This window comes from Bombyx mori, chromosome 1, assembly GCF_030269925.1.
Source record: "Bombyx mori chromosome 1, ASM3026992v2".
NCBI lineage: Eukaryota > Metazoa > Arthropoda > Insecta > Lepidoptera > Bombycidae > Bombyx > Bombyx mori.
This window is the reverse complement of record NC_085107.1, coordinates 19,178,107-19,206,097: the sequence shown is the minus strand read 5'-3', so window position 1 is coordinate 19,206,097 and position 27,991 is coordinate 19,178,107. Positions and strand designations below refer to the sequence as shown.

Genomic DNA, 27,991 nt, shown 5'->3' with positions numbered 1-27,991 from the left:
AAATTAGGACAGAAAAGAAATAAGAAATGAAACATCGGTTCCGTTTATTAAATCATTTATACAATGATCGAGTTACAACTTATACATAAAGTGAAATCATTCCATTTAGCACAGCACATTTACAAACTCAAGTACAAAAATTGGAAAAAGCTCCAGACATACAATGGAATTATCGAAGTTGGTACATACAAGCGGAAAATATGTTTGGAATTTACTCATTAATAATATTGTGTGAAGCGAAATACATACATTAAACTATTCATCTATAACTATTAAACATTAAGATATTGAGGGTATTTGTGTCCTATTCATGATGACGACGCGAGTTCGGCCAGGGTCTCGATTTGTTCATAAACATTTCAGATGTAAAGTAAGAATATAATAATTAATTCATATTGGTCGATCCAAATGTTATTCTAACGAACCATCGAGTGAAGTCGTTGAATTTATCAACATTCATCCGTACTAATCTAGATGCTCCAGACCCGTTTATTTATTTAATGTCGTTTATTTAATGAATGGTTTAATCATTTAACTAACATTTAAATTGTTCAATCATGTTGATGTACTTGTTATTCCTCTGCCATTGTTCCTGCTTACCTAATTCTAAACATCTCACAACACCAAAAGCCTAGAAGATTCACTTGATGTTAGACCGAACAACACCGTTGATATACTAGACATTCCTCTGCCATTGTTCTGTCTTAACTAATACTATTCATCCCACAACATCAAAAGCCTAGAAGATCTGCGTAAATAAGATACAATTATTACTAGACCGAACAATACCGTTGATGTACCAGACATTCCTCCGCCATTGTTCTGGCTTACCTAATCCTAATCATCTCACAACATCAAAAGCCTAGAAGATTCACTTAATGTTAGATCGAACAATACCGTTGACGTACTAGACGATCCTCCGCCATTGTTCCAAATTACCTAAACCTAATCATCTCACAACATCAAAAGCCTAAAAGATTCACTTAATGATAGATCGAACAATACCGTTGACGTACTAGACGCTCCTCCGCCATTGTTCGAAATTATCTAACCCAAATCATCTCACAAAATCAAAAGCCTAGAAGAGTCACTTAAGGTTAGATCGAACAACACCGTTGATGTACTAGACATTCCTCCGCCATTGTTTCTGCTTACCTAAACCTAATCATCTCACAACATCAAAAGCCTAGAAGATTCACTTAATGATAGATCGAACAATATCGTTGACGTACTAGACGCTCCTCCGCCATTGTTCCAAATTACCTAATCCTAATCATCTCACAACATCAAAAGCCTAGAAGATCTGCGTAAAGAAGACACAACTATTACTAGACCGAACAATACCGTTGATGTACCAGACATTCCTCCGCCATTGTTCGAAATTATCTAACCCAAATCATCTCAGAAAATCAAAAGCCTAGAAGAGTCACTTAAGGTTAGATCGAACAACACCGTTGATGTACTAGACATTCCTCCGCTATTGTTGCTGCTTACCTAAACCTAATCATCTCACAACATCAAAAGCCTAGAAGATTCACTTAATGTTAGATCGAACAATACCGTTGACGTACTAGACGCTCCTCCGCCATTGTTCCAAATTACCTAAACCTAATCATCTCAACATCAAAAGCCTAAAAGATTCACTTAATGATAGATCGAACAATACCGTTGACGTACTAGACGCTCCTCCGCCATTGTTCGAAATTATCTAACCCAAATCATCTCACAAAATCAAAAGCCTAGAAGAGTCACTTAAGGTTAGATCGAACAACACCGTTGATGTACTAGACATTCCTCCGCCATTGTTTCTGCTTACCTAAACCTAATCCTCCACAACATCAAAAGCTTAGAAGATTCACTTAATGATAGATCGAACAATACCGTTGACGTACTAGACGCTCCTCCGCCATTGTTCCAAATTACCTAATCCTAATCATCTCACAACATCAAAAGCCTAGAAGATCTGCGTAAAGAAGACACAACTATTATTAGACCGAACAATACCGTTGATGTACCAGACATTCCTCCGCCATTGTTCGAAATTATCTAACCCAAATCATCTCAGAAAATCAAAAGCCTAGAAGAGTCACTTAAGGTTAGATCGAACAACACCGTTGATGTACTAGACATTCCTCCGCCATTGTTTCTGCTTACCTAAACCTAATCATCTCACAACATCAAAAGCCTAGAAGATTCACTTAATGATAGATCGAACAATACCGTTGACGTACTAGACGTTCCTCCGCCATTGTTCCAAATTACCTAATCCTAATCATCTCACAACATCAAAAGCCTACAAGATCTGCGTAAAGAAGACACAACTATTACTAGACTGAACAATACCGTTGATGTACTAGACATTCCTCCGCCATTGTTCCAAATTACTTAATACTAATCATCTCACAACATCAAAAGCCTAGATTTGCGTAAAGAAGACAGAACTATTACTAGACCGAACAATACCGTTGATGTACCAGACATTCCTCCGCCATTGTTTCTGCTTACCTAAACCTAATCATCTTACAACATCAAAAGCCTAAAAGATTCACTTAATGATAGATCGAACAATACCGTTGACGTACTAGACGCTCCTCCGCCATTGTTCCAAATTACCTAAACCTAATCATCTCACAACATCAAAAGCCTAAAAGATTCACTTAATGATAGATCGAACAATACCGTTGACGTACTAGACGCTCCTTCGCAATTGTTCCAAATAACCTAATCCTAATCATCTCACAACATCAAAAGCCTAGAAGATTCACTTAATGTTAGATCGAACAATACCGTTGACGTACTAGACGCTCCTCCGCCATTGTTCCAAATTACCTAAACCTAATCATCTCACAACATCAAAAGCCTAAAAGATTCACTTAATGATAGATCGAACAATACCGTTGACGTACTAGACGCTCCTCCGCCATTGTTCCAAATAACCTAATCCTAATCATCTCACAACATCAAAAGCCTAGAAGATTTGCGTAAAGAAGACACAACTATTACTAGACCGAACAATACCGTTGATGTACTAGACATTCCTCCGCCATTGTTCCGGCTTACTTAATCCTAATAATCTCACAACATCAAAAGCCTACAAGATCTGCGTAAAGAAGACACAACTATTACTAGACTGAACAATACCATTGATGTACTAGACATTCCTCCGCCATTGTTCCTGCTTACTTAATCCTAATAATCTCACAACATCAAAAGCCTAGAAGATTTGCGTAAAGAAGACACAACTATTACTAGACCGAACAACACCGTTGATGTACTAGACATTCCTCCGCCATTGTTCCTGCTTACCTAATCCTAATCATCTCACAACATCAAAAGCCTAGAAGATTCACTTAATGTTAGATCGAACAACACCGTTGTTGTACTAGACATTCCTCCGCCATTGTTCCTGCTTACCTAATCCTAATGATCTCACAACATCAAAAGCCTAGAAGATTTGCGTAAAAAAGACACAACTATTACTAGACCGAACAATACCGTTGATGTATTAGACATTCCTCCGCCATTTTTAATGCTTACCTAATCTTAATAATCTCACAACATCAAAAGCCTAGAAGATTTGCGTAAAGAAGACACAACTATTACTAGACCGAGCAACACCGTTGATGTACTAGACATTCCTCCGCCATTGTTCCGGCTTGCTTAATCCTAATAATCTCACAACATCAAAAGCCTACAAGATCTGCGTAAAGAAGACACAACTATTACTAGACTGAACAATACCGTTGATGTACTAGACATTCCTCCGCCATTGTTCCTGCTTACTTAATCCTAATAATCTCACAACATCAAAAACCTAGATTTGCGTAAAGAAGACACAACTATTACTAGACCGAACAATACCGTTGATGTACTAGACATTCCTCCGCCATTGTTAATGCTTACCTAATCCTAATAATCTCACAACATCAAAAGCCTAGAAGATTTGCGTAAAGAAGACACAACTATTACTAGACCGAACAACACCGTTGATGTACTAGACATTCCTCCGCCATTGTTCCGGCTTACTTAATCCTAATAATCTCACAACATCAAAAGCCTAGATTTGCGTAAAGAAGACAGAACTATTACTAGACCGAACAATACCGTTGATGTACTAGACATTCCTCCGCCATTGTTCCAAATTACTTAATACTAATCATCTCACAACATCAAAAGCCTAGATTTGCGTAAAGAAGACAGAACTATTACTAGACCGAACAATACCGTTGATGTACTAGACATTCCTCCGCCATTGTTCCTGCTTACCTAATCCTAATAATCTCACAACATCAAAAGCCTACAAGATCTGCGTAAAGAAGACACAACTATTACTAGACTGAACAATACCGTTGATGTACTAGACATTCCTCCGCCATTGTTCCTGCTTACTTAATCCTAATAATCTCACAACATCAAAAACCTAGAAGATTTGCGTAAAGAAGACAGAACTGTTACTAGACCGAACAATACCGTTGATGTACTAGACATTCCTCCGCCATTGTTCCTGCTTACCTAATCCTAATAATCTCACAACATCAAAAGCCTACAAGATCTGCGTAAAGAAGACACAACTATTACTAGACTGAACAATACCGTTGATGTACTAGACATTCCTCCGCCATTGTTCCTGCTTACTTAATCCTAATAATCTCACAACATCAAAAGCCTACAAGATCTGCGTAAAGAAGACACAACTATTACTAGACTGAACAATACCGTTGATGTACTAGACATTCCTCCGCCATTGTTCCTGCTTACTTAATCCTAATAATCTCACAACATCAAAAGCCTACAAGATCTGCGTAAAGAAGACACAACTATTACTAGACTGAACAATACCGTTGATGTACTAGACATTCCTCCGCCATTGTTCCAAATTACTTAATACTAATCATCTCACAACATCAAAAGCTTAGATTTGCGTAAAGAAGACAGAACTATTACTAGACCGAACAATACCGTTGATGTACTAGACATTCCTCCGCCATTGTTCCTGCTTACCTAATCCTAATAATCTCACAACATCAAAAGCCTACAAGATCTGCGTAAAGAAGACACAACTATTACTAGACTGAACAATACCGTTGATGTACTAGACATTCCTCCGCCATTGTTCCAAATTACCTAATACTAATCGTTTCACAACATCAAAAGCCTAGATTTGCGTAATGAAGACAGAACTATTACTAGACCGAACAATACCGTTGATGTACTAGACATTCCTCCGCCATTGTTCCTGCTTACCTAATCCTAATAATCTCACAACATCAAAAGCTTACAAGATCTGCGTAAAGAAGACACAACTATTACTAGACTAGAGTGATATATTCTTGATCACATCTCAAAACATTCAATGCAGATTAGTTCGGTGTCAAGAAGGAGCACCTACCAACGATAATCAATGGAGGGAAAAATGTTTAGCGGACGACACCCGGCCTGATACGATAAAATGTCCTACGATGACAAGATCTCTATAGTTGTGATATTTGGACTAATTTATGTATGCGCAATTTAGCATTTATCGCATAACCCTGATGTTGCAACCCTACATTAACTATTGTCCAACAAATGTTACACATCAATTTGTACCAATGTTATACATCAATTAGTGTTTCCATTTTTTAAAACCGTTCGATTGATAAATCAAAACTCTATATTTATCTGGTTAATCGAAATTTTCGTATAAAGTTGACCTTTATTGAATTATTTAGTTTACTATCAAACCACAATTACTTAGTTCAAAACCTGGGAAAATTGAGATGAATTGAAGATTGATAATATTTCGTTACATCGTCTTTTAAGAATTAACTCCAGATACGATGTTTCAAACCTAACATTCCCGTAATATCGTCATCGATGAAACGCATATGCAGATGACACAAACACCCTCTTACTCGGCTAATTACATAGACATTTATTTCTAAAAGTGACACGCTTAAGATCCAAACTCGTCATCCACGTATGTTATAAGAAATAAAATTATATTATAGAGCTTAAATATACCTAACAAAGATACACTTGAGACTAGAACTCACATTTGGCTCCAACATTTGTGAAACCGGCATTATTAATTAACTGAATTATATTTTAGCCCGATGCGGCAACCAACCGCAATTTTAATTAAACTATGGATTTGATGATTGCTTTTTTTTTTGGGATTGTTTTAGAGACAACTTTAAGGACTATCATTAAAAGGTCAAGGTTGTAATAGAATGTTATAAAGGAATTGTTCCATTAAATTCATCGTTCGCCTCCAGAGTTGTACACGTGTACATTTGGACACGGAGCTCATTTTGCAACAATGGCTCTGAGATTGTGTGATGACGTCATTGTGTTACCGATTTTTTTTTATTGCCCTTGTAGGCAGACGAGTATACGGCCCACCTGATGGTGAGTGGTCACCGTCGCCCATGGGCTTCAGCAATGCCAGGGGCAGAGCCAAGCCGCTGCCTACAAACTTTACTTTTACGACTTTAAATATTAATGTATTAATCGCGAAAAAAATCTGTGAATGTCACTATCTTTCATTCCTACGAATACCGATCTTCGTATGTTGAAGAAATTTAGCAAAACTTCAGTTATAAAATTAGGGCATTAGGTATTTTTTAATGATTTTCTTCGATTGCACGTGATGTAATAAAATGTAGCGCCGAAACATTAATGATTATTTTCAAAGTTTTTACTTCTAGTTAGGACAATTAAGTAATTTGGCACATGATAATGTAACCAATATAACGAAATGAACTAAAGGACGCGGTAAAACAATGACGTGATCACGCATCCGCGTTACGTATTCTATCTTAAATTAAATTATGAAATAACAAATAAAACTTGTGAATTTCGATTGAGAGGCAATGTGTTAAGGTTTTGACATCACTTATTGTATTATCTTGATGGCTAGCTGCAAGTCTATGAATTCCGAAATCGATTTACGTGAAGTGATGTTTCCCTCTGTTTTTATTTCAAACATTATTTTCGTGTAATAATTTAAATGTTATTTATATTTCGAAGTGAATCGTTTTCCCGAAAAAAAAATATCTAAACAATTTTAAGCCAACAATCTCGCTATCGTGTTGTAGAAATACCGTGTTATAAGAGGGTTTTGAGGATTTTACTTTTCGTGTTATAGTGGAAGTGTGGAATACAGTGTTATTGGAGAGTTACCTCTATAATAAAAAAAACGGAATGCCACCGTAGAGGTGACACGACTTTAACTTCTGTATCCTTTTGTATGGACCAATCAGTCCATATGCTACCTAGGATTACTGTAAGTTTCCATAACATCGCACTGGAAATAAAGCACTCAATTTCTTAAGAATCCGTCGACCTAGTCATTGTTTTAGAAAAAAATGCGCTCCCTCGTTTAGGATTCAGAATAAATAAGTCAGACAGATTGTGTGGAATGCGTTTTGAATTTATCCAACTTAGCAGAGCCCAACACCAGTTCACGATCGGCGGGACTCCCAAAAAAATTGACATTTGTAATTTTGTACTTAATTTAAAACACGAAGGCCAATTATATTAGACTAATATTACAATAAACAGCTAAAAATTCTAGAATACGGAATATCCTCACCATTACACCTATTCATCTAATAGTAATAATAATAATACTGGATGGATAATATAATAAATTATCGCGATAAATTCAGTTTTCTGTTTCATAAGATCTCATTGTCAGTATACTATTCAAAAAGCTCTTAATATTACAGTAAATCTTAAATATAGTTTGATGCAAGAGTTCATTTTCCTTTATTTACTTGATCAAATTATCGAAATTTCAAATAATGTTTAAGCTCTTACTCAGCGCAGCCCGGGAACGTGAACAATGGCAATAAACAAACACAACTCAGTTACGAACTCAAATATTCCGAGATATATACGGAAAAAGATGTTTAAAAATTTCTCAATCACAAAAAAGGAGTAGTAATAATATATGAAATTACAATATTTTAATATTAATTTTTTATGAATTTTTATAATCGTTAAAATATGAACACTCTTCGATTTGGACGGAGAGGGCAAGAGAACGAGGAAAATTATACCTACTGCATTTGTCGGAACTGCGACAGCCACAATCACAGTCGTCACCGGTTGCAGGTTCGACGATATTGCGATAAATCGTTATTACAAGCGCTTCGATTTAAATACAGCTACAGATATGTAAATATTTCACATTTGCATTTAAACCCCGCAACACATAGACGCGAGTCCCGCCGATCGCATCGGAATTCATTAGCACGCATTTCCGTGGTCGCCTCTCATTCGAAACGATACAAGCAAAATAATCATACATTGCACAATGTTGCAGACACCGCCTAACTACAAAATCTTAAATCAAATCAAATTCAATTTACACATAAAATTACCCATTACAGTTGTTTTCTAAAGACCATATTTAATACAGTCCCGTCGTAACGGACATTTCAGACTTCTTAATAAATTTTAAAAATTTTCCAACTCCATCCTAACTACGAGTTTGATAATCACTCAAGTTTCTAGAAGATCGTGAGTCCCTCAGCGATATCTATGCGAGTCTACCTAAGATATGAATAATGTTTCACTTATAATGAAGTCGGTTGTGTGTTCAACGGAAATTATGGTCGGTCCATTGTCGGAAACGTCTGATTGCACCGGGCCCGTGTGTGTACGCCTCTGCGGCTACTATGCTATACGTTACCGATAAAAACTAATAATACTGAGCGAAAATCATAATACGCTGCCCCGGTAACCGCGTCACTACAATTTTGGCCAACACGAGTAATTCACGAACGACTCTAGTCTGCGTAGCGCTTTCGAAGAACCGAATTTTAATTAAACTTTACTTTAAATAAATAAAATAACAAGCAGAGTCGCCGCACGCGGCTATCATCGTTTCGATGATCGAGATTTAAGTACCCCGAGCTTCGTATCTTTGTGTGCGCTCTGTTACGGCTTTAGGGTCACACTGCTTCCGCTGTATGAGCAGTTCCAAATGGACTACAGCTAAGTAGTAACGTATACAAACAAATGACGCTGCTCGCGTACCTAAAAGACAGAAATTACGTGAAGTAAACGTCGTCGTCGCTTGAAATCGAACACAACATAACGGTACAAGTTAAAACACGTTCTACGATTCGTATATAGATAGACACATACAACGGTACTAATTAACAGTAACATTTTATATATTGGAATCTACTGACGCACAAAAGTGAAAACACAGCATCTCTGGGTGCTTAGTGCGAGTTTTTTAACTTCTCGATAGCGTAAAAGTTAACTCGAATTTGTATGGATTTGACGCGTTTGCCTACATTTGTCGCTAGGGGCGCTGTTCCAACTGCATACAAATTTGAGTTAACTTTTACGCGATCGAGAACGTTTAATTAAACGCAAAAGACGCATCAGGCGCCTGCGCAATGCCGCAAGACGATTAATTCATCGTATTGTAACTCAGCTTGTGTGTTCACCTTTGATTTTACACCAATTAGAAATATACCCGACCGATCGAGTCACGACATGACCATCGGTTACAAGTACGCACAGAAAGAATACATTGATATTATATAACGAACACCGATAGTAAGTTAATACGAATAAATACGCCAATATGACTTTAAATATTAGGGTAATTGACTTGACACGAACTCAATCATGTAAAATATTAAAAACAATGTACATTATGCCACCGGAATTCTGTGATGCGTATTAAAAACGGTAATAAATTCGATTGTAACTAAATAAAACATAAATGTTTTTTTTTTATTAAAATTTTGATTGTAATGTTGTCAAGTACCCTAAATAAATTGCTTCTGTTTCTTGATGACTCACTATGGTTTTCGGTTGCAGACTATCGTTATCGAAACATGGCCACGCGGGCATTCAGAACCTAGAAACGACTGTGTTCGAACAATAACCGTAATAATTCTAATTTGCAATTGTTACGTTCCATTCAAATATTTATTATAATCGTTAAACTCTATATTTAATTCGAAGAATCACTCGAATCGTACTAAATTGTTAAGTGTCTGGTTAAATTGCAGTATTCATTATTTAGAAACTGCACTGTTTTTTTTTCAAGGACAAGTAGACGAGCTGACGATAAACGTCGCTTATGGGTATCGGTGTGGTAACACCGACGCGTCACTCGTCCCGAGTATTGAGTTCCTCGTGTACGTATCCAAACGCGAAGTATCACGCAGCGGGCGTCACGTGACACCGCGTGTCCTTACAAGAGGCTTGGGCTGACTGTGGATAATGCGTGCACTACCGGCCTCCCTGCTTTCACTCTGGAACGCAATAATGCGCAATGCATTACCGCTGTGGCAGAAGAACAAGTCAGGACGGTGGTACTACCCCGGGCGGGTTCGAAGAGATACCCTACCACCTATACAAATCAGACATTTGAATGGAATGTAAATTTAATAATTATTCGGAAAACGCATATTCTTTTTTTTATATTTATTGCTTAGATGGGTGGACGAGCTCACAGCCCACCTGGTGGTTAAGCGGTTACTGGAGCCCATAGACATCCACGACGTAAATGCGCCACCCACCTTGAGATATATGTTCTAAGGTCTCATGTATAGTTGCAACGGCTGCCCCACCCTTCAAACCGAAACGCATTACTGCTTCACGGCAGAAATAGGCAGGGCAGTGGTACCTACCCGCGCGGACTCACAAGAGGTCCACCAGTAATTACGCGAATCTATCTGCACAGCTATTTGCGTTATTTATGAAAACAAAATAATTGTAAAAGCGATTTAATTTTAAACGTTTTTTTTTAACATTTATACCGAAAATAAAAACGTTTTAATCGTGGCTGTCGTCTCAAGTTTCTGTAAGTACCCATTTTCTGACAATGTTATTGTGTTGCCATGTAACGACACGACGGTACATTCAGGAGACCATCCTACCATTATTCACCAATAAACAGGACCCGCGTGCTTAATGAACCATAACACATTAATGTGTACTACACTTTTATTATATATTGGCGCCCCAATGGCCATACCAAACTTCTATGAACTGCTTAAGCATAACGTAATGGAGATTCGTGTCATTTTTTATCTCGTGCTTCGATGGTGTTTTCAGGTTTATCGCGAGGGCCATTAGAGCGCCGATCGACTCAACAGTCTCGGCTAACCTAACTACAAAGATTACGTGATCCAAAACATTGTCTTTGAACTGTTTATTATTAGAAACTAGACAATGTAAACAACTTTACTTATGATTTAGATTTGGGTAGAAATTGGAAATAGCAGAAGCGCTTGTTAGCTGGTTTAATTTGAAATCAGAATTCAATGAAAGTAACGATTGAAGGATTGGGGATTGCTAAAGTCCAAAAAAAGAAAGTTACTTGTGTAAAATTACTATGGGATGCTAAGTGATCACGAAGAAAGAGTCAGCTTACAATTTTTCTGAATTGTTCACTAAATAATGTTTTAAGATCAAATGGAAGATACAATGATTTTTTTTAACGAAAGTAACTCTGAAATGTCTTCCAAATTACATTTCCCTTAGGTTCTTATTGAGCGATAGTTCACTTTGAATTTTAGAAGAAATATATCAGACACGCTTTGTTGTACATTATGTTTGATTGAAATGTTTACATATAGTTCTTAATGGTTTAACCTATTATGGAATACACTGAAACACCGATATACATCTACAGTTTTACAATATAATTTGATTATCTCCTAAGCTTCTCGTAAAATAATTACATTAGATATTGAAACTCTTAATTCCATTCAACAAAATGGAACGGTTAGCTTCGACTGATGTTCTACCCCGTACCGTGTTGTCCTTCTGACAAAATTGTTTAGACGAAACATCGTTCCATTTTGTCATCATTAAATAAATAAATGAAATTCGATTGATGGCTTGAAATAAGTCCCTAGAAGAATAAGGCTTAAACACTATAGTAAGTATATTACACTACACTACACTAATACATAGAGCGTAAATATAATGTCTTTTGATCTAATGTTTAAACGCTATGAAATGTGTTACTATGATATGATGAAAGGTTTTTTTTGTATTTTTTTTTCTTACTGTTTTTCATTTTTTTTCCTTTAACATTATTGTTTATATAACACAAACTTACATAATAACACCGATTATGTTGTACACATAGCTAAAACATCAAATTATTAATTTCAAATCTTAATATTTATTCACGTGTTGACGGACGCTGCATCGAAATGTAAAATTAAATAAATGTCTTTTATACAATACGGTTAAAAATAGAGGAATCGATAAAAAAATTATTCGGTTAAAATATATGAGCGAGCTATTTAAAATAACCTAAAAATCGAATTAAATTCGAAACTATAACAGGCCTAAAACTACAAAGAAACTAGTAAATAATTCACAATTGTCCTGGATATGTCGAAAGGTAAATTGATAACTTCAACTGAACTGTGGGGCATGGGGCTGCTGTTGTAAAGGGCCATTCGAACTCGGGAGGCGTACAGCTTGCCCGATGTACCGCAATATCAGTATTAGCGAAACTAATATACTGACACACTGATTAGCATAATTGTCCATCTGTCGCAAACCGCGCTCGGCGGGAGACTCGTCGCCCGCTGACGAACACTTCCAGTATCTACGTACAACACTACTAGTAAAACAACACCGATTAATAGTCCTTTAAGCTTGTAGAACGAACACTGACCATAAAATATTTTACCTAAAATGCCGAGACTGTTGCGCGACACTACAGGGGACGGGGGAGGGGGAGCCGGGGTGCTCGGATATACTGGATACGAACGATTATACTCATGTACGTATTACATTAATATCTTACGAGCTAGGAGCCGAGTCTCTGCGAAGCGATGCAGTTCGCTCAAAACATTCTCGTTCTCGTGCGTCCACACGACGCGACGACGCTCTGGATGTTGTGGGCGGGCTGAATCGAACACAAGCTGTGTCGCGGAGAGGAGTTGGCGTGTGACGGCGCCGTCCTAACTATTTACATAACACGACACAATCGACAAACGTATCTTTAAGCATATTTTGTCAGCGATATGCTCGAAGAATTGTTAATAATTACGGTTGTCGACAGTGTCGATGGTACGACTAGCAGTTTACAAGCGATCACAGTATTTACAACAGGAGGCGAAAGCGGGTCGCACTCGTAGATGAAGCTTAATTTTTTTTGTGTTTTTTTTTTAATTATTTTTCTCATAATATCAATAAACAGTTTTTCTATGTTACACGTATAGGTTAGAACGCTAAGAGAGTCGCAAAGTTGAGTGTAGTTGTGTGAGTGGAGGCGACGCGCGTCACACGTGGCAAGGCGGCGGAGAGCGAGACGGTGTGCGCCCGCGCCACACCGCGCCCTCACGCCCCCTCGCCTTCTCTGTAACATTAAAACAAAACACTGTAATTCCACACTAACGTACTTAGTACGAGTTTTTTAACGTTCTCGATAGCGTAAAAGTTAACTAAAATTTGTATGCAGTTGGTTTTTTTTTTTTTTTTCCTTCCTAAGCTGAGAGCCTTGAGAGGCTATTCCTCTCAGCGTAACCTAACGTTTGTAGGTGAGCTCACGGGGCTCAAACCTGATGACGTTGCTAACACGAACCCTAGCAAGAGTCGTGCTTCGCAGAATCTACCACCGGATCGGAAACGCGACCCACTGAGAAGATCCGGCGAGAAACTCAGTGGGCTGTGTCTGAGAGTTAATTTACTCGTCGAGCCCTTCGTCGCAAGCGACGGGTTCGACGAGGACGGTGACCCGTAGGCGAACGTTCCAACTCTATATAAAGTTTAGTTAACTTTTACGCTATCGAGAACGCTAAAAACTCGCACTGAGCCGACAGATCATTTCCCCAGACATTGACACGCACACACATGCAACATCTAATAAATAAAATGGATATTTGGACATCTATTCCCAAGCACAACGGGGACACATAATGAGCACTTCGTCGTGATCTGAAGTTACTTTAGGTATTTAACTGCGAAACTGCCGAATGTATACAGAAGTTAAAATCACTTTTAAATGAAATATTAAGTAAGATATGACGCAAAACATCCAACCCTTATTTGCGTCCAAAGCTCTTGTAGCTTAGAGACCATAAGAGGTCCAGTATTATCCTGTAGGAACAGCGGGAACTAGCGATTAACCATGGCCGGCCGGAGATTCCAATATCTAGTTCCTCACAGCACACATCCGCAGTAATGAAGGTGCCATTTGGAAAGAAGCCGTGATGAAGAATACCGGCACTAGACCACCAAACAGCGAACGTGAATTTTTTAGGTAAGTATTGAACCAGATGCGGGACCAGTGTCTAAGCAACATGATAATCGGTTAGGATTATCAAAAAGAATCCATTTTTTTCGTGTTCCATAATTACTTGTATTTCATTGTTTTCAACTTAATGAAAAAAATACAAATGTAGTGAAAACAAAACACCAAACAGTAAACGAATGGCTGAATTAAAAAATATTTTTTATTTCATATTTTAAAAAAAATTGAATCTAGTATTCATATCCAGACATACATAAATTACGTTTCAAATTCCAGCATTGTACTGCTGCTGATTGCGTATATGAACTTATTAGTTTTATTTAAATGTGTGCAGGCGATATATAATATTACTGTTTGTGTCTGTGTTATCCGATCATTATAGCTTAGTGTCATATTATACATCTCGCATACATACATGAGAAAAAAAGAGGCGACACTCGCCCATTTTCTTTTATCTCTCGCCAGATATTCGCCAGCTGGCGTCCGACCTTATCGTTCAACATAGAACTCTCAAAACAACATCTAGGCTACGATTCGAACTTGACACATTGACATTGTCGGCATGTTAAATTTGTGATGCAAGGGAAAGCAGCATGGCGTTACGACTTTTTATTCCGGAAACTAGTAGTTTGTGCTGTTTTGCACACATTGGCACACTAAGCGGTCTTGTAACATCCACTAATTAAACATTACCGATGAGAATCGACTTACGAACTTGGCAAAATCGATGTGACGCATTTACGTGTGCAAGCGTACAAGCACGAGCTTATGATCGGTCAGTTATTATTACATTTAAAACCTAACGACGATTTGATAAGTCGAAGAATGTCACACTGAAGCATTGTAGCCAATGGGCAGCACGATAACACAACGTTATGAATTTGTAATATTATGTCACACATATGTTTGAATCGACTGCAGCTCTGTATCCCTTCCATATTCGTGATAAAGCGATCAATAGCGATGCTTTTCTATTGCTGCCAAGATGACACAAGATGAGCGAATAGGAAAGCTAGGCCAAATTTCTGGCACGCTCTATTGTTTTGGATTTCAACAAAACCGATTCAGGTTTTGTTTTTCGGCAAGCTTAAAGCTTTTATTGCAAAAAAGAATTTAATGGACTTAGCGTGCTCTGTGGAATCTTTGGGTAATTAAGGAATGACCAAGTTTGGTGTTGCGGAATATTTCACGGTTCTTGGATGCCCGTAATACATCAAAAGCGGCAACTCCAATTTGCTTGAAAAGTTCTCTGAAGTAGGTCAGACGAGACCCGTCCAGCGAGAACTTCGTTTTCAATTAAAGAATAAACAAATTTTTCTACTCAGACAATTTTCGAAATTAGAATTGATTTTTGAATAAAACTTATTTAGAATGTTAGGGGGGTAATCCGAGTATGGTACAAACTTATTTCATAAAATTTAAATTCCTTATTATACTCCTTATCACATACTAAAGTTATGTTGTCGGAGGTACCTTACTTTTTCCGAGCTTTTTAAACATGTTAAATTTTGTGCACGTATATCTCTTGTGTATGCTGCTCTATCTTTGGAATAATTAAACAGAATGCAAGGGAACTGTACCCAATGTTGAAACTAGTGATTTACTAAGCTTATTTTAAAATACAAATAGGTTTTAAAGGGTGTTTGGTCAACCCGCAATCTATAACGAAGACAGGTGGCTCCGCGTCATTCGATATCTAGGACACAGATTAAAAAAAAAGTATAGTTTAAAAAAAAGGTAAAGTGCAAAAACACTTATCAAAAATATACTTTTTTAACTTTCGATCGTAATTAATCACTACCTATTTTCGTTCATAGAACGCCTCGTTGTACAGGGAAGGGTTGATGGTACAAGACCGCGCGGGAGGTTACCAATGCGGTGGACCGACCAAATGAAAGCTGCAGTGAGAGGTCCCCTAAATGAGTGCAGTAGAATGGCCTCGAGCAGGGAGAGATGGCGGGACATCGCGAGACGCATCGAGTCTGCCCCTGCCAACACTACATGACGATCACGACCACTCTGTCAAAGTCAAAAGTGACGATGGAGAAGAATTTTTGTTCTCGGGTTCGGCTCATCACACCCGGCATCAGTTGAGATAATCTACTAACATACTTTTCTAACAGACGAATGCTCAATATGCGTATAAAAAGGTCAAAGCCAAGCGAAATTAATAACAAAAAAAGCTAAGTGTATATTTTACATGTTTTGATTCAATATGCACTCGTAGATTTTTGTCCACTCAAAAGTTCCCTTTGCTCGATATACGTTTGGGTTACAATTTTCTTTAATACATTACTTTTATGGTATCGAGCTTGGTTTACAAAGCGCAATTGGGCAATCGAACGTGCGTGCGTTCTTATTGAATCCAAAATAGTGAACGGTTTTGTTAAGTGAGCGACTACGAAGCTTGACGTACCCTCTCGTTTCAATGGATTCTTTAAGATACACTTTTGTGGATAACATATTTGAGTATGTAAAACGTGCATGAAGCGTTTATGCGGTGGTATCAGGGCCTTCGTAAATAGGCCTTCGTAAATACAATGAAATGAATAACACGATTTTTGCAACCTATTATTTTTCGACTTACTTTCACATTGTTTTTTTTTTTATTGTTTTACACATTAAAAAACAAAACCGGTGTTTTTATTTTGGCATATTATTAATATTGGGGGATTAGTTTTTTGACACACAACATCAACTAAGTCAAACAGGAAACAAATAAGGGATTTACAGTTACAGCGACCAGCGATCTATGTCCTTACTATGGAGAAAAATAAGACAAAGTTCACAGTTAATTCTGTTACCGTATACATGAATGTAAATTTTTATATTAAATTAATGTTTAAGAGCAAACATTTTCAGCGCTTAGCCACTGTGAATCTTGGGTCATGGAGAATTCTCGGTAGTAAGTTCAATCGTATGGTCATATATTTACGTACATATAACATTTACAACTTACTTAGTATCTTAAACGTAGGTTTCAGCCGTGGTGACGTCGCGAATTCGAGTTCGTGGAATAACACGACCTGATCACAAATCGGGCAATCAATCGTTATGTATCCGTAGCAGATTACGTGTCTTAATTTTGCTTTAGGGACTTAAGTCCTCGAATTCCCGAGTTGCAAGTTGTGTGAGAATTAATACTGTGGTTGTATCAAATTCGGGTTAATATCTTTAATGGCCTAAGTAAAACATATGTTTGCACGGTTCAAATTTATATTTTTCTTGTCATCCAACGTGCTGTGAGCTAGCTAACAAAATTAGCTTATCGTTAAATAGTGTTAGATATATATAACCGTTCTAGGTAGCTAAAATAATATTCCGTTAGGTCTTCTAGAAGTGAAGCAGACGTTTTTATTTTTGTATGTAATGATTGTCGATTTCTAGACTAAATGATGTTAATAGTGACCTGAGATAGGTTTGATTGTGCAGTAAGCATAGTGCTAAGATACGATGATCCAAGTATATCTGTTTTGCCATTGACGTGCTTTGGTTTATAACAGCGATGATTGCACCCACTACGACTAAGTATCGTGAATGATTTATTTATTATATATACAATTGAATAAGTGTACATAAAAAATGGAAATACTGAAGTTTGGTCTGCAATTTGTACTGAGTCATTTTCGACAATTGTAGTCAGTACTGGTGAAACGAGTGTAAGCCTAGTACTTTAGGTAGGTATCAATTTTATTTAATTCCGTAATAAAACCATTTAGTTTTCCTACTGCCTGATCTCACCGACAATTAGATAATAGTATAATTTATTTTAAAAGATTCACTCGATTACATCTCTACATAAATAGACAATAGAAAAAACTACACAAAGATAAATAATAAGCAATTACTATTTGTTTAACTGTAAAATTTAAAGTTAAACTAGGACTCACTGTACTATGGGAGATTGATATACAAACTTACATATAGACGTCTTGGTATATGTATACACATATAGATATTAAGTACCTAAGCAAAGAGCAAATAAACCTGTTCATCACAGGAATGTTTGTGCAATGTGGAAATCGAACCCACAATCAACGCTACTTATTGCACCACAGAGTTAGATAATTCGTTTTTGTATGTTTTTAATAACAGTTTATTTACTTAATATTCATGTAATGCGAATTATTTCTCAATTGTAATTGTTTTTGTGCTGAATATATTTTAATCGCGAGTGGTGAGGGTTTTAGTTGTGCACTTCGATTCTAAAATTTTATTAGCCATTCTTAACAACAAAATTAAGTAGACATTAGTAAAAGAAATAGTAATTGTTTGAGTAGTTCTCGACTTGGATTGTTGGGGTGATCTATGCTGGGTTTCCTTTATCACTACTGATTTAAAAAAAACGAAAACTTTAATTACTTTTCATAGTTTAATTTGCTAGACCAACATTTTGGCTTTGTAGTTTTACAGGATCCCTGCTATTACATCCGTTAAAGAACGGAAAGGTAAAACTAATTAATTAACCCTTTGCTCTCGAGAAGTGAATATTACTCACCACATGATTTAATAACAAGATGACAATCATCGAATAAAGTAAATAGTTTACACATTTTAATTTAAGTGTACTATTTAAGTACATTGATGAGCGAGAGTCATCTTTCAAGTGCAAATGGCTAAATTTTCTTTTTATAAGTTTAGGGTGTTTTAGTATACTAACCTGTTAGTCAGACATCCGTTTCTATAGCCTCGGTGGCGTGCAGGTTGTTGACACGCACGGTGCAAGTGGCGCGGCGGCGGGCGCCCTGCTCGCGGCGAGGTGGGGGAGCCTCTAGGGCGAGGGCTTGACCCTGCCCGTGGGTCTGCCGGAGGTGGCGTGCGGCGTGGGCCGCCTGCTGACGCTGGAGCTCTTGCTGCTGCAGCTGCACGTCAATAGCGAGTACACTGTTCTCTTAGTTCGGATTCATAGGTTAAATTTTACTGGTGGTAGGATCTCTTGTGAGTCCGTACAGGTGGGTACCACCACCCTTTTTTTTCGGACCCTTTGCCGAACCTCCTACGAGGTACCCGCGCCTAGGGGGCGCGCCGGGCATGTGGGACTTGACTATCTGCAAGGTGTTGGAAACAGACCGCGGGCCCAAGGAATTTTAGGGCCCTACCCACTAAACGACTCCCCTGCACTCTTCGCCTAAGCGTCCGATCCCCTCCGAGGTCAAACCCAGATGAGGTGGGGGGGGGTACCACCAACCTGCCTATTTCTGCCGTGAAGCAGTAATGCGTTTCGGTTTGAAGGGTGGGGCAACCGTTGTAACTATACTTGAGATCTTAGAACTTATATCTCAAGGTGGGTGACGCATTTATGGGCTCCAGTAACCGCTTGACACCAGGTGGCTGTGAGCTCGTCCACTCATCGAAGCAATAAAAAAAATTAATATTTTTTTATTCGTTCAATTTTAGTATCCGTAAATGGTTAATGAAGATATTACGTAAAAAAGATGAGTAACCTGGTTGAGGCGCAGAGCGTCCTGATGCTCCAGAGCGGCGATGTCGTCGAACGCACCGGCCTCCATGGTGGCTTGCTGCTCGCGCAGAAGGTTCTCCTCCTCGCGGAGGCGGCGCAGGTTCTGCTCGAGTTGCGGCTCGGACGCCATGGCCGACTCGTCCAACTCCATCATCTCAGAAGAGGAGTCATCGCTCATAGAGGACTTCTTCTGTATTGGCCCTGAAACTGTTCCCGAGTTTGCCCTCGTCACTACGGTTAAATCTATTCCAGATTCTAGCGGTTACGGCTTGACCTGGAGTCGTGGAGTGCTCGGCTTGCTGAACTCGGCATTTGATCTATTTCTGGCGATCTATTGTTTAATCAATGTCAGATCCTAAAATAATATTTGCAGCGACGCATCACGACCTAGTATCGATATCGAGATTTTAATATTTATTTGACCCTACTAACCTTCTTACCGTCTATTTCAATTTGAATACTAGTGATGTAAAGTCAATGACTAATGTATTAAGCAAGTATTCTTCGTATTTTCTAGAAAATCCTACTAGTTTAATGACTTCGTATCGTTTACGGGATTAGCTTCTGTAGTGCTATTAAAATGTAGTTTTTGGATAGAAAATAAAATTAGGTTTTATATATTGGGTGATTTTTTTAACCTTGGATTGTGTTTGAAGAAGTAATATTTTTAGTCGAATCGATGAATTTTTCAAACAAACAGCCTAATTTGATTAAATATGCCACAAAATTGTATGACAGATTCTTAAATTTATTAAGAAAATTATAAAATCTTTTGCATACTCTAATGTGTGTGACGTTCTTTAAGTATGTATGCATACCTACTATTATCATGCGTAGAATGGAGCGACTCTATTCACAAATTGTTTTTTATTGAATCTAAATCAGTTTCGGAATACGAATTTAGAACTGGCCGGTTGCCATCTGTCGTGAGTATTACGAAATTACCGTTGATTTATTCAAACAACTTAATTGTAATACTATGTGTATTGTGTTAAAAATTTATCGTTAATAGGTGCTGGTAACCACGTGTAAATTTGAAGTTATATAGTCCTTACGGAGAGACACTATAAGCACATTTGAATCGACTGAAAGAATTAATCGGTATTTTCTTATCGTAAATTAAAATCCTACGATGCGAATTGCCGGAACAGAATAATAAGTGGGAAAGAAAAAAAAATTGTAAAAAAAAAAATACAAAAGAAAAAGAAACAAAATAAAACTTACTTTTTACTTCCTCACTTTATGTCACAATATCGGTAAAACATGATTTCGGAACAAATATAAAATGTTTACGACTAATATATTAATACGGCCATTCACACGGCTGGTCGTCCTAATGTTCGCAACTAGGCATCGAATGGAAAGCGAAGTGATGATAAACAGCATACAAAATAAAATAAACAATAAATGGTGCATTTAGACAACTACATAATAAATAAGATCAGAGAACGGCGGTTCGTATTTGGGTGGTGGTGCATGAAAAGCGTTTAGTGATTGACACGTTCACAACATGTTGTCGGCAACATGAGCCGTGTGAATGGCGAACAACATTCAAAACATATCAGCCGGCCGAGCTGAAATCGTGCCGCGCCCCAAACTCTCTTCTCGCCCAAACAAATCATAAAAGTACTCGTAAATTTTACATTTCTTTTAAATCCTTGTACTGAAACGTTATTCTATAAATTTATATTACACGAGCATCGATGACTCTCAAAGTCATTACACATAAATGAGTTATCGGCTCCCGGAATATTTATCACGCGTTCGACCGAGTAATGTGAGTGATATATTGTTGAGATTTCCGACTATACTCGTAAATCATAATTAAATAACTACATGAAAATATTTTCCACTCAAACATAACTAAAAAGAAAAGTAAATAACAATTTTTATTATCTTATTTTTACATCGCTTACTGACTATATAATATTTACACGGAACTAATGGCACGCTTTCGTCCCTTACACGATAATATCACAAGAATCGTCTCTGCCGATCGGAATAGTCCTTAGTAATACAAAACGAACACACGAACGAGTCAGACAGTCAGTGGTCACAGCAAACCTCGTCCCTCTCATCGTCCCTCCCACCTGAAATTATCGAAAATCAACATAAACGAAACAAATCAAAAGAAAATAAAAAAATAAATAAAAAAAAACGGAGCATGCAGTGCGAGGTAAAACTGTGAAGCGCAACGCATGCAAATAAACCAACGGAGATATTACGGACAATGGAGTTTACCAACATTCGCTTGGTTCGCAACACGTCAGTTCATATAAAGAGAATGTCGAGCTTACACTAATGAAACGAAGAAATCGCGAAACTTACTCAGGTAGGGCTCGCCCATGGTTCCCGGCAGGTAGGGGCAGCTGGTTACGTGGTTGAAGTTCTGGGACTGCATCTCTTCCTGGTCAGTTTCGCGGTGGTAGAAGTAGTTGAAGTTGGAGACGATGACGGGCACGGGGAGGGCGATAGTGAGCACGCCGGCGATGGCGCACAGCGAACCCACGATTTTCCCCCAGACTCCGACCGGCCTGTACGCAGCATGAGGCACTTATTAGAAAGAGAAACGGCCCAACAATCACCTAACAATACAACATGTTGCCCTTACTCAGTAATTATTTCTGTCTGCAATAAATATTATCTTTACTGATAATAAACATGCAACATAATTTTACATACCATAGCTCTCAGATCAACAGCGTCCTCGTTCTTTTATGTTCATTAAGATAAACGAAATCTAAAGTTTTTTATTTATTTATTAAATGTACATTATATAAAAAAGAGCTTAGCATTCGCATTTTTGCGTTTGTTTAATGAGAGTAGAAGAAGTACTATTTCATTCGTCATCTTTCATTCTCGCCAGCTAGTTACAGAATTAAACTGCAACTTTTCAATAAACGCATTGCGGTTTCGTGTTATCGCCAGCGCTGCGTCCGCCGGAGGAGAATAGATCCATTAAATCGAACGCACAGCCAGATATTTTTCATTACGGACAATTAGCTAATTGTGCCTATAACGACATATCTTGTGTGAGTCCCAAAGATCCATTCCGCTCCTAACGAAGGCAGATTTAATTGAATACTTATTTGATATATTACTAATAAATACTAAAACTAAAACATGACAAATACTACAAACGAAGACAAAAATCATGCACGTAAACAAACCACTTTTTAACATTGAACTGTGCTCCTCTATCGAAAATGGTGTGTGAGCTAAAAAAATTTGTGCTAAATATATAAAACAGCAATACATCCAAACGAACACCAATTTTACATAGTAGCATATTATTAAATAAGTGTAAATTTCACCATCTCACCAGAAAGCCTCATACGCTAGACACATTGAGGCTTCAGGAGGCAACGAGATTACTAAGTGATCACAAGCGTTACAATAACACGATGAGATCCACTACAGTACAAATGCGATGATGACAACAGTGCGGCCGGCTCTTGCCACCATTTTCGATGAGCTTATGTCGATCAGTGTAGGCGCCACAACATCGATGCATACATTCAAACATTTAGGATACATTGACAATATAGCGTAAGCGTTATTGTGGAGCGAACATCGGTGGTGGTGGTGGTGGTATATAGATGCCGCTTCGGATTCAAGCTGCGCAGGTTGGGAGCAGCCAGACTTTCTCAGAGGTGAAGTGCTCGCAACGAAAGCGGTTAGGTTAAGTGGATACGGGCTTAAAATACGCTTTGGAAGAGGCGATAGTCACACCGGCGACGAGATCTGTTGCGCTAACTGCGCTCACTGTATTATTCCGATGAGAATTTTACAAATACGCTTCCATGTAAAACTTGTTCAGACGACGTGGAGAATAATGATATAGATAAATAAATTCGAAATTCAATTGAGACAGTAAGGAAAAATCTCAGAACGTGCATTAACTTGTATAGAGTGAAATAAATAAATTAACGTGATCGGTTAAGTTCTAAGCGAACCGACAATTAACTCAAACTGAAGCGAATGTATAGTTACATGATGTGGCGAAAGAAAATCAACAATAGTGTTAAGTATGCCAATATAAGGTTGTGGGACAAAATGAAATGACGAGAGGCAAAAATGAAACTTAGGGTGTAGTCGCTGTTTCATACGTCATGTCTCCGTATCCTACGGTCGTCATTGTCACGACCGCCCACCAAAACGCATCAGGTATGGATTTGAAGAAGCTGTTCTCGCTTCCGGCTTCAGCGAAGTACACCGCAGACGAAAACAGCACCACACCTTTAAGAACAAGCACACACGAACGGAGAATACAGTGCGACATACAGTGAGGGGGAGCGCTTGCGAGCTGGCGGGGCCTTGAGTCAACGGGGTTACCTCATGTCTCCATAGCCAACGGTGGTCATCGTTATAACGGCCCACCAGAACGCATCGGGAATTGATGAAAAATTGGTCTCTACACATTCTTTATCAGCAAAGAAAACTGCACTCGAGAACACGACCACCCCTGCGAACACAAGACGGAATGTGCACTATGTGGGTTGGGCCCGGTGCGTGCGCGCTCTCCGATGCCATCCGTTGTACCGAGTACTCCACGAGCTTCTTGTGTTTTGCATTCTTATTATATGCTTTAGAAGAAAAATTAAATGGTAATGTACAAAAAAAAACAAAAAAAAAACCATGTTTATTTAACCCTTGGTTTCTGACTACCGAACCTTGCTAATACTAAGGCTATCGAGTCATTTAAATTTGACTTTTAAGCTTTTAAATTAGTTTCATTAAAATGCGTCTATATAAATTCGGAACGAATTTCGCACTAAAATACCTCATATAAGGTTTTTCAGGTCATTATCATGTTAATGAGGCCCGTCCCCATATACATAATATGTATATGAGTTATCATATACATTAGCTTATTAACTAAAAAAACTGACTACTTCGAGTCGCTATATTTACTATTACTCTACCCCATCGAGTCTTGCAAAATCCTGTAATATAGTATTTACTAAGTACCCTATTTATTTACCCCACGCCCTATTTTATTTTTTGTCTGCATCTGATTTAGTATTAGGCAAAGAAAGTAAAAGATTAAAGCCGAAATTATGACACGTAATCAATCATGTGTATATTTTTTTATAGTCGACATAATTTCTCTAGTATAAAATTCAGAATTGCAAAATTTAGAGTATAGGGTTAATATAATATGTGCTACTAGTATTTTAATAATAAATCGCTCTTCGAGAGATTTCTTTCAAGTTTTTTTTATGTCTTACAAACTGAAATCTTGAAATATTTTTTAGTTTGTTGAATTTTTTAAATTATCAATTTCGTTATTAGATTTGGGTGATTCTTGATGTCGTCTTGACGTCTGCACAAAAAGGATCCTTAAAAAACTTGGGGTAAGTTTCGAGTAATTTAAAAATGTATGAACATGACTGGTACGGTGTCTATTCTATTTCGTGCCTTACCGATGAACAGGAAGAAGATCAGCAGGCCAAGTTCTCGCATGGACGCCTTGAGCGTCCTGCCAAGAATCTGCAATCCCTTCGAGTGGCGGGACAGTTTGAAGATCCGGAACACCCGCACGAGACGGATTACCCGCAGAATAGCCAGGCTCATGGCTTGGTTGGTGGACTTATCTTGCGGAGATACGGGAGCTCGCGGTAGGTTCAAAGTGTCTTCCTCCTCGGCAACGACGGTCGCCAGGGTGATGAAGTACGGGATAATGGCGATTATATCAATGATGTTCATGACGTCTCTGAAGAAGTTGAATTTGTTGGGACACGCCAAGAACCGCACGATCAATTCGAAGGTGAACCAGATGATGCAGAGTGTTTCAATAAGGAAGAATGGATCGGTGATATCCGGGACCTCGTCCTCCTCAATCTTCGTGCCGTTGGTCGTTGTATTGAAGACTTTGTAGTGTTTGAATTCAGGAAGGGTCTCCAGGCAGAAGATGACGATGGAGAGGAGGATGACGAAGACCGAGATGATGGCAACGACGCGCGCGGCCTGGGAGCTCTCGGGGTATTCGAAGAGCAGCCAGATTTTGCGCTGGCGTTCGTTGGAGGGAAGGGGCTTCTCTTCCTCCTTGATGAAACCTTCATCCTCACTGTAAGATAACGATTATCTTTATCCACTCACCGACCTTCCTTATACGAATAAGTAAGTATGTATTTTGAAACTTTAATTTTGTATAATTTTCTAATTTAACTAAATCATCTTACCGGAACTTGTTGGTGGCCTGCTCTCCCAGTTCGTAGAACTTGATCTCTTCAGAAAAGACGTCCAAGGGGACGTTTACCGGGCGACGGAGTCGTCCTCCGCTTTGGTAATAGTAGAGGATGGCGTCGAAAGACGGTCGGTTCCGGTCGAAGAAGTACTCGTTCCTGTACCATTTATTTATTATTAGCTTATTTTATTTAAATTAATTAAGCTGTACTGTTAAAATTGTAATTGTACTGTTAAAAGTGAGACCTTAAAACTCACTTTACTGGTGATAGGACCTCTGGTAGGTTCGCACGAGTAGGTACCACCATCCTGTGTATTTGTATGCCGTGAAGCAGAATGCGTTTCGGTTTGAAGGATGAGGCAGCCCTTATAACTATACTGAGACCTTAGAACTTATATCGCAAACTATGTGGCGGTATTTTCATTGTAGATGTCTATGGGCTCCGGTAAACATTTAACATCGGGTGGGCAGTGAGCTCGTCTACCCATCTAAGCAAAGCAAATTGATTTGATGGTAATTGTAAGGTAAATAACATCTAAGAAATCTTGATATAAAAGCAGCCCTAAATTCACTATGTTGTAGTGATCAATTCTACCTCACTGCAACTGAGAAACCGGTTCTCCAACGGATCTTAGGTTTCTGATTTTGAAATTTTCATTTTTTTTATATATTGCTTAGATGGGTGGACGAACTCATAGCCCACCTGGTGTCGAGTGGTTACTGGAGCCCATAGATATCTACAACGTAAATGTGCCACCCACCTTGAGATATAAGTTCTTAGGTCTCAAATATAGTTACAACGGCTGCCCCACCCTTCAAACTGAAACGCATTACTGCTTCACGGCAGAAATAGGCAGGGTGGTGGTACCTACCCGTGCGGAGCCCCAAGAGGTCCTACCACCAGTAAGACTTGTTATTATGTTTGTTAATAATATACGAGCGGTGTTTTTGATAATTACCGGAGTGGGTCGAAGTATCGTATTCGGCGGGAGGGGTCCCCGAGCAACGTCTCCGGGAATTGGTTCAATGTACGCAGCTGAGTTTCGAACTTCAAACCGCTCACCTGCCAAAAGTAAACGTATGATAATATATGCAATCAAACGAAACAAACCGGAGTATACATTCGAATCCGATGTCAACGAAGATAACTTCCGTGGGAAAAGTTTGATGCAGCGCAAAAAATTAACGATTAGAATTTGATTTTTAATGCATAGTTCATTTATTTTTTTATGATTGAAATTTTACTGGTGGCCCGAAGGCCTTTCCAGTTTCACCAGGACAGGTGGGCGAGCAAAGGCTCAGCCAGGAGGGGTGGGATTTGCTAACAACTGCCCGAGCGCCTCCAAAGGAGACCTAAGAACTCAAGAGCAATTGCTTCGCGAATGAATCTACTACCGGATCGGAATCGCGACCCGCTAAGAAGATCCGGCGAGAAACTCAGCGGGCTGATGCATGGGTTAGGTTGCACGTCGACCTCTTTGTCGAGTTCGACGATAGTTCATTCGGAAGAAGATCGTTCTAGTCTTTCGGGTACTTAATGTTAGTTCAAGGCAGAAAAAACTAGGCAGGAATTTACCGTAGACGTAGTTCGGTCCGATATTATCATCGAAAAAAATATTGTAACTGAAACAAGACATTGCGAATGAGTTCACGAGTGCTGGCGTCATTTTTGTATTTAGTGTGAATTAATTATTGTTGGTGACGAATTAATAAAAAAATAGTCTAATTTTATAATTTGATTAGTTATTTGGTTCCGTTTCATTGGTAGATAATTATTTTTATTATGGATATTATTTATAATTATTATTGGTGTTTATTGGCATAGATGACTCAAGCTAGTGTAAATCAAAGGGTACCTAAAAATACTTGTATGCTTATGATAAATAAATAATAATAGCTTCCAGGTAAACTTTACTACTTTGAGGCACGGTACGATGGTTATCAGATGAAAACAAGTTCATGGTCACTTTTAACCATTTAATTGCAATCGTAATTTCTCATTTTGATTTTCGCGAAACATTCTCATTGACACCAATACTTCGCCGTCGACTCGACATAAGTTTGAAGCTTTTTTGTACTAGAGTTCATGGGTTAGCGATAAGTC

At 38.3% G+C, this 27,991-nt stretch overlaps 1 protein-coding gene across 9 annotated transcripts in view; it reads right to left on the bottom strand.

The window, feature by feature from the left end:
- Window positions 1-27: 27 nt before the first annotated feature.
- LOC101745029 (potassium voltage-gated channel protein Shaker) overlaps window positions 28-27,991 on the bottom strand; it is a 527,752-nt gene continuing 499,788 nt past the window's right edge. For 5 of the 9 annotated variants that reach the window (XM_062670790.1, XM_012689351.4, XM_062670789.1 and 2 more), the window contains 6 exons: window positions 26,847-26,950; window positions 25,883-26,044; window positions 25,124-25,767; window positions 23,807-23,936; window positions 22,026-22,231; window positions 20,912-21,787 (listed from right to left, as the gene is read on the bottom strand). In XM_062670790.1, coding sequence (XP_062526774.1) covers window positions 21,744-21,787; window positions 22,026-22,231; window positions 23,807-23,936; window positions 25,124-25,767; window positions 25,883-26,044; window positions 26,847-26,950 — 1,290 coding nt within the window. In that variant the 3' untranslated portion in view covers window positions 20,912-21,743. Of the gene's footprint in view, window positions 13,343-17,195; window positions 17,263-18,896; window positions 19,099-19,680; window positions 19,899-20,911; window positions 21,788-22,025; window positions 22,232-23,806; window positions 23,937-24,032; window positions 24,163-25,123; window positions 25,768-25,882; window positions 26,045-26,846; window positions 26,951-27,991 lie in introns of those variants that run through there. The other 4 variants (XM_062670791.1, XM_062670788.1, XM_062670799.1 and 1 more) reach the window with 3 other exon arrangements.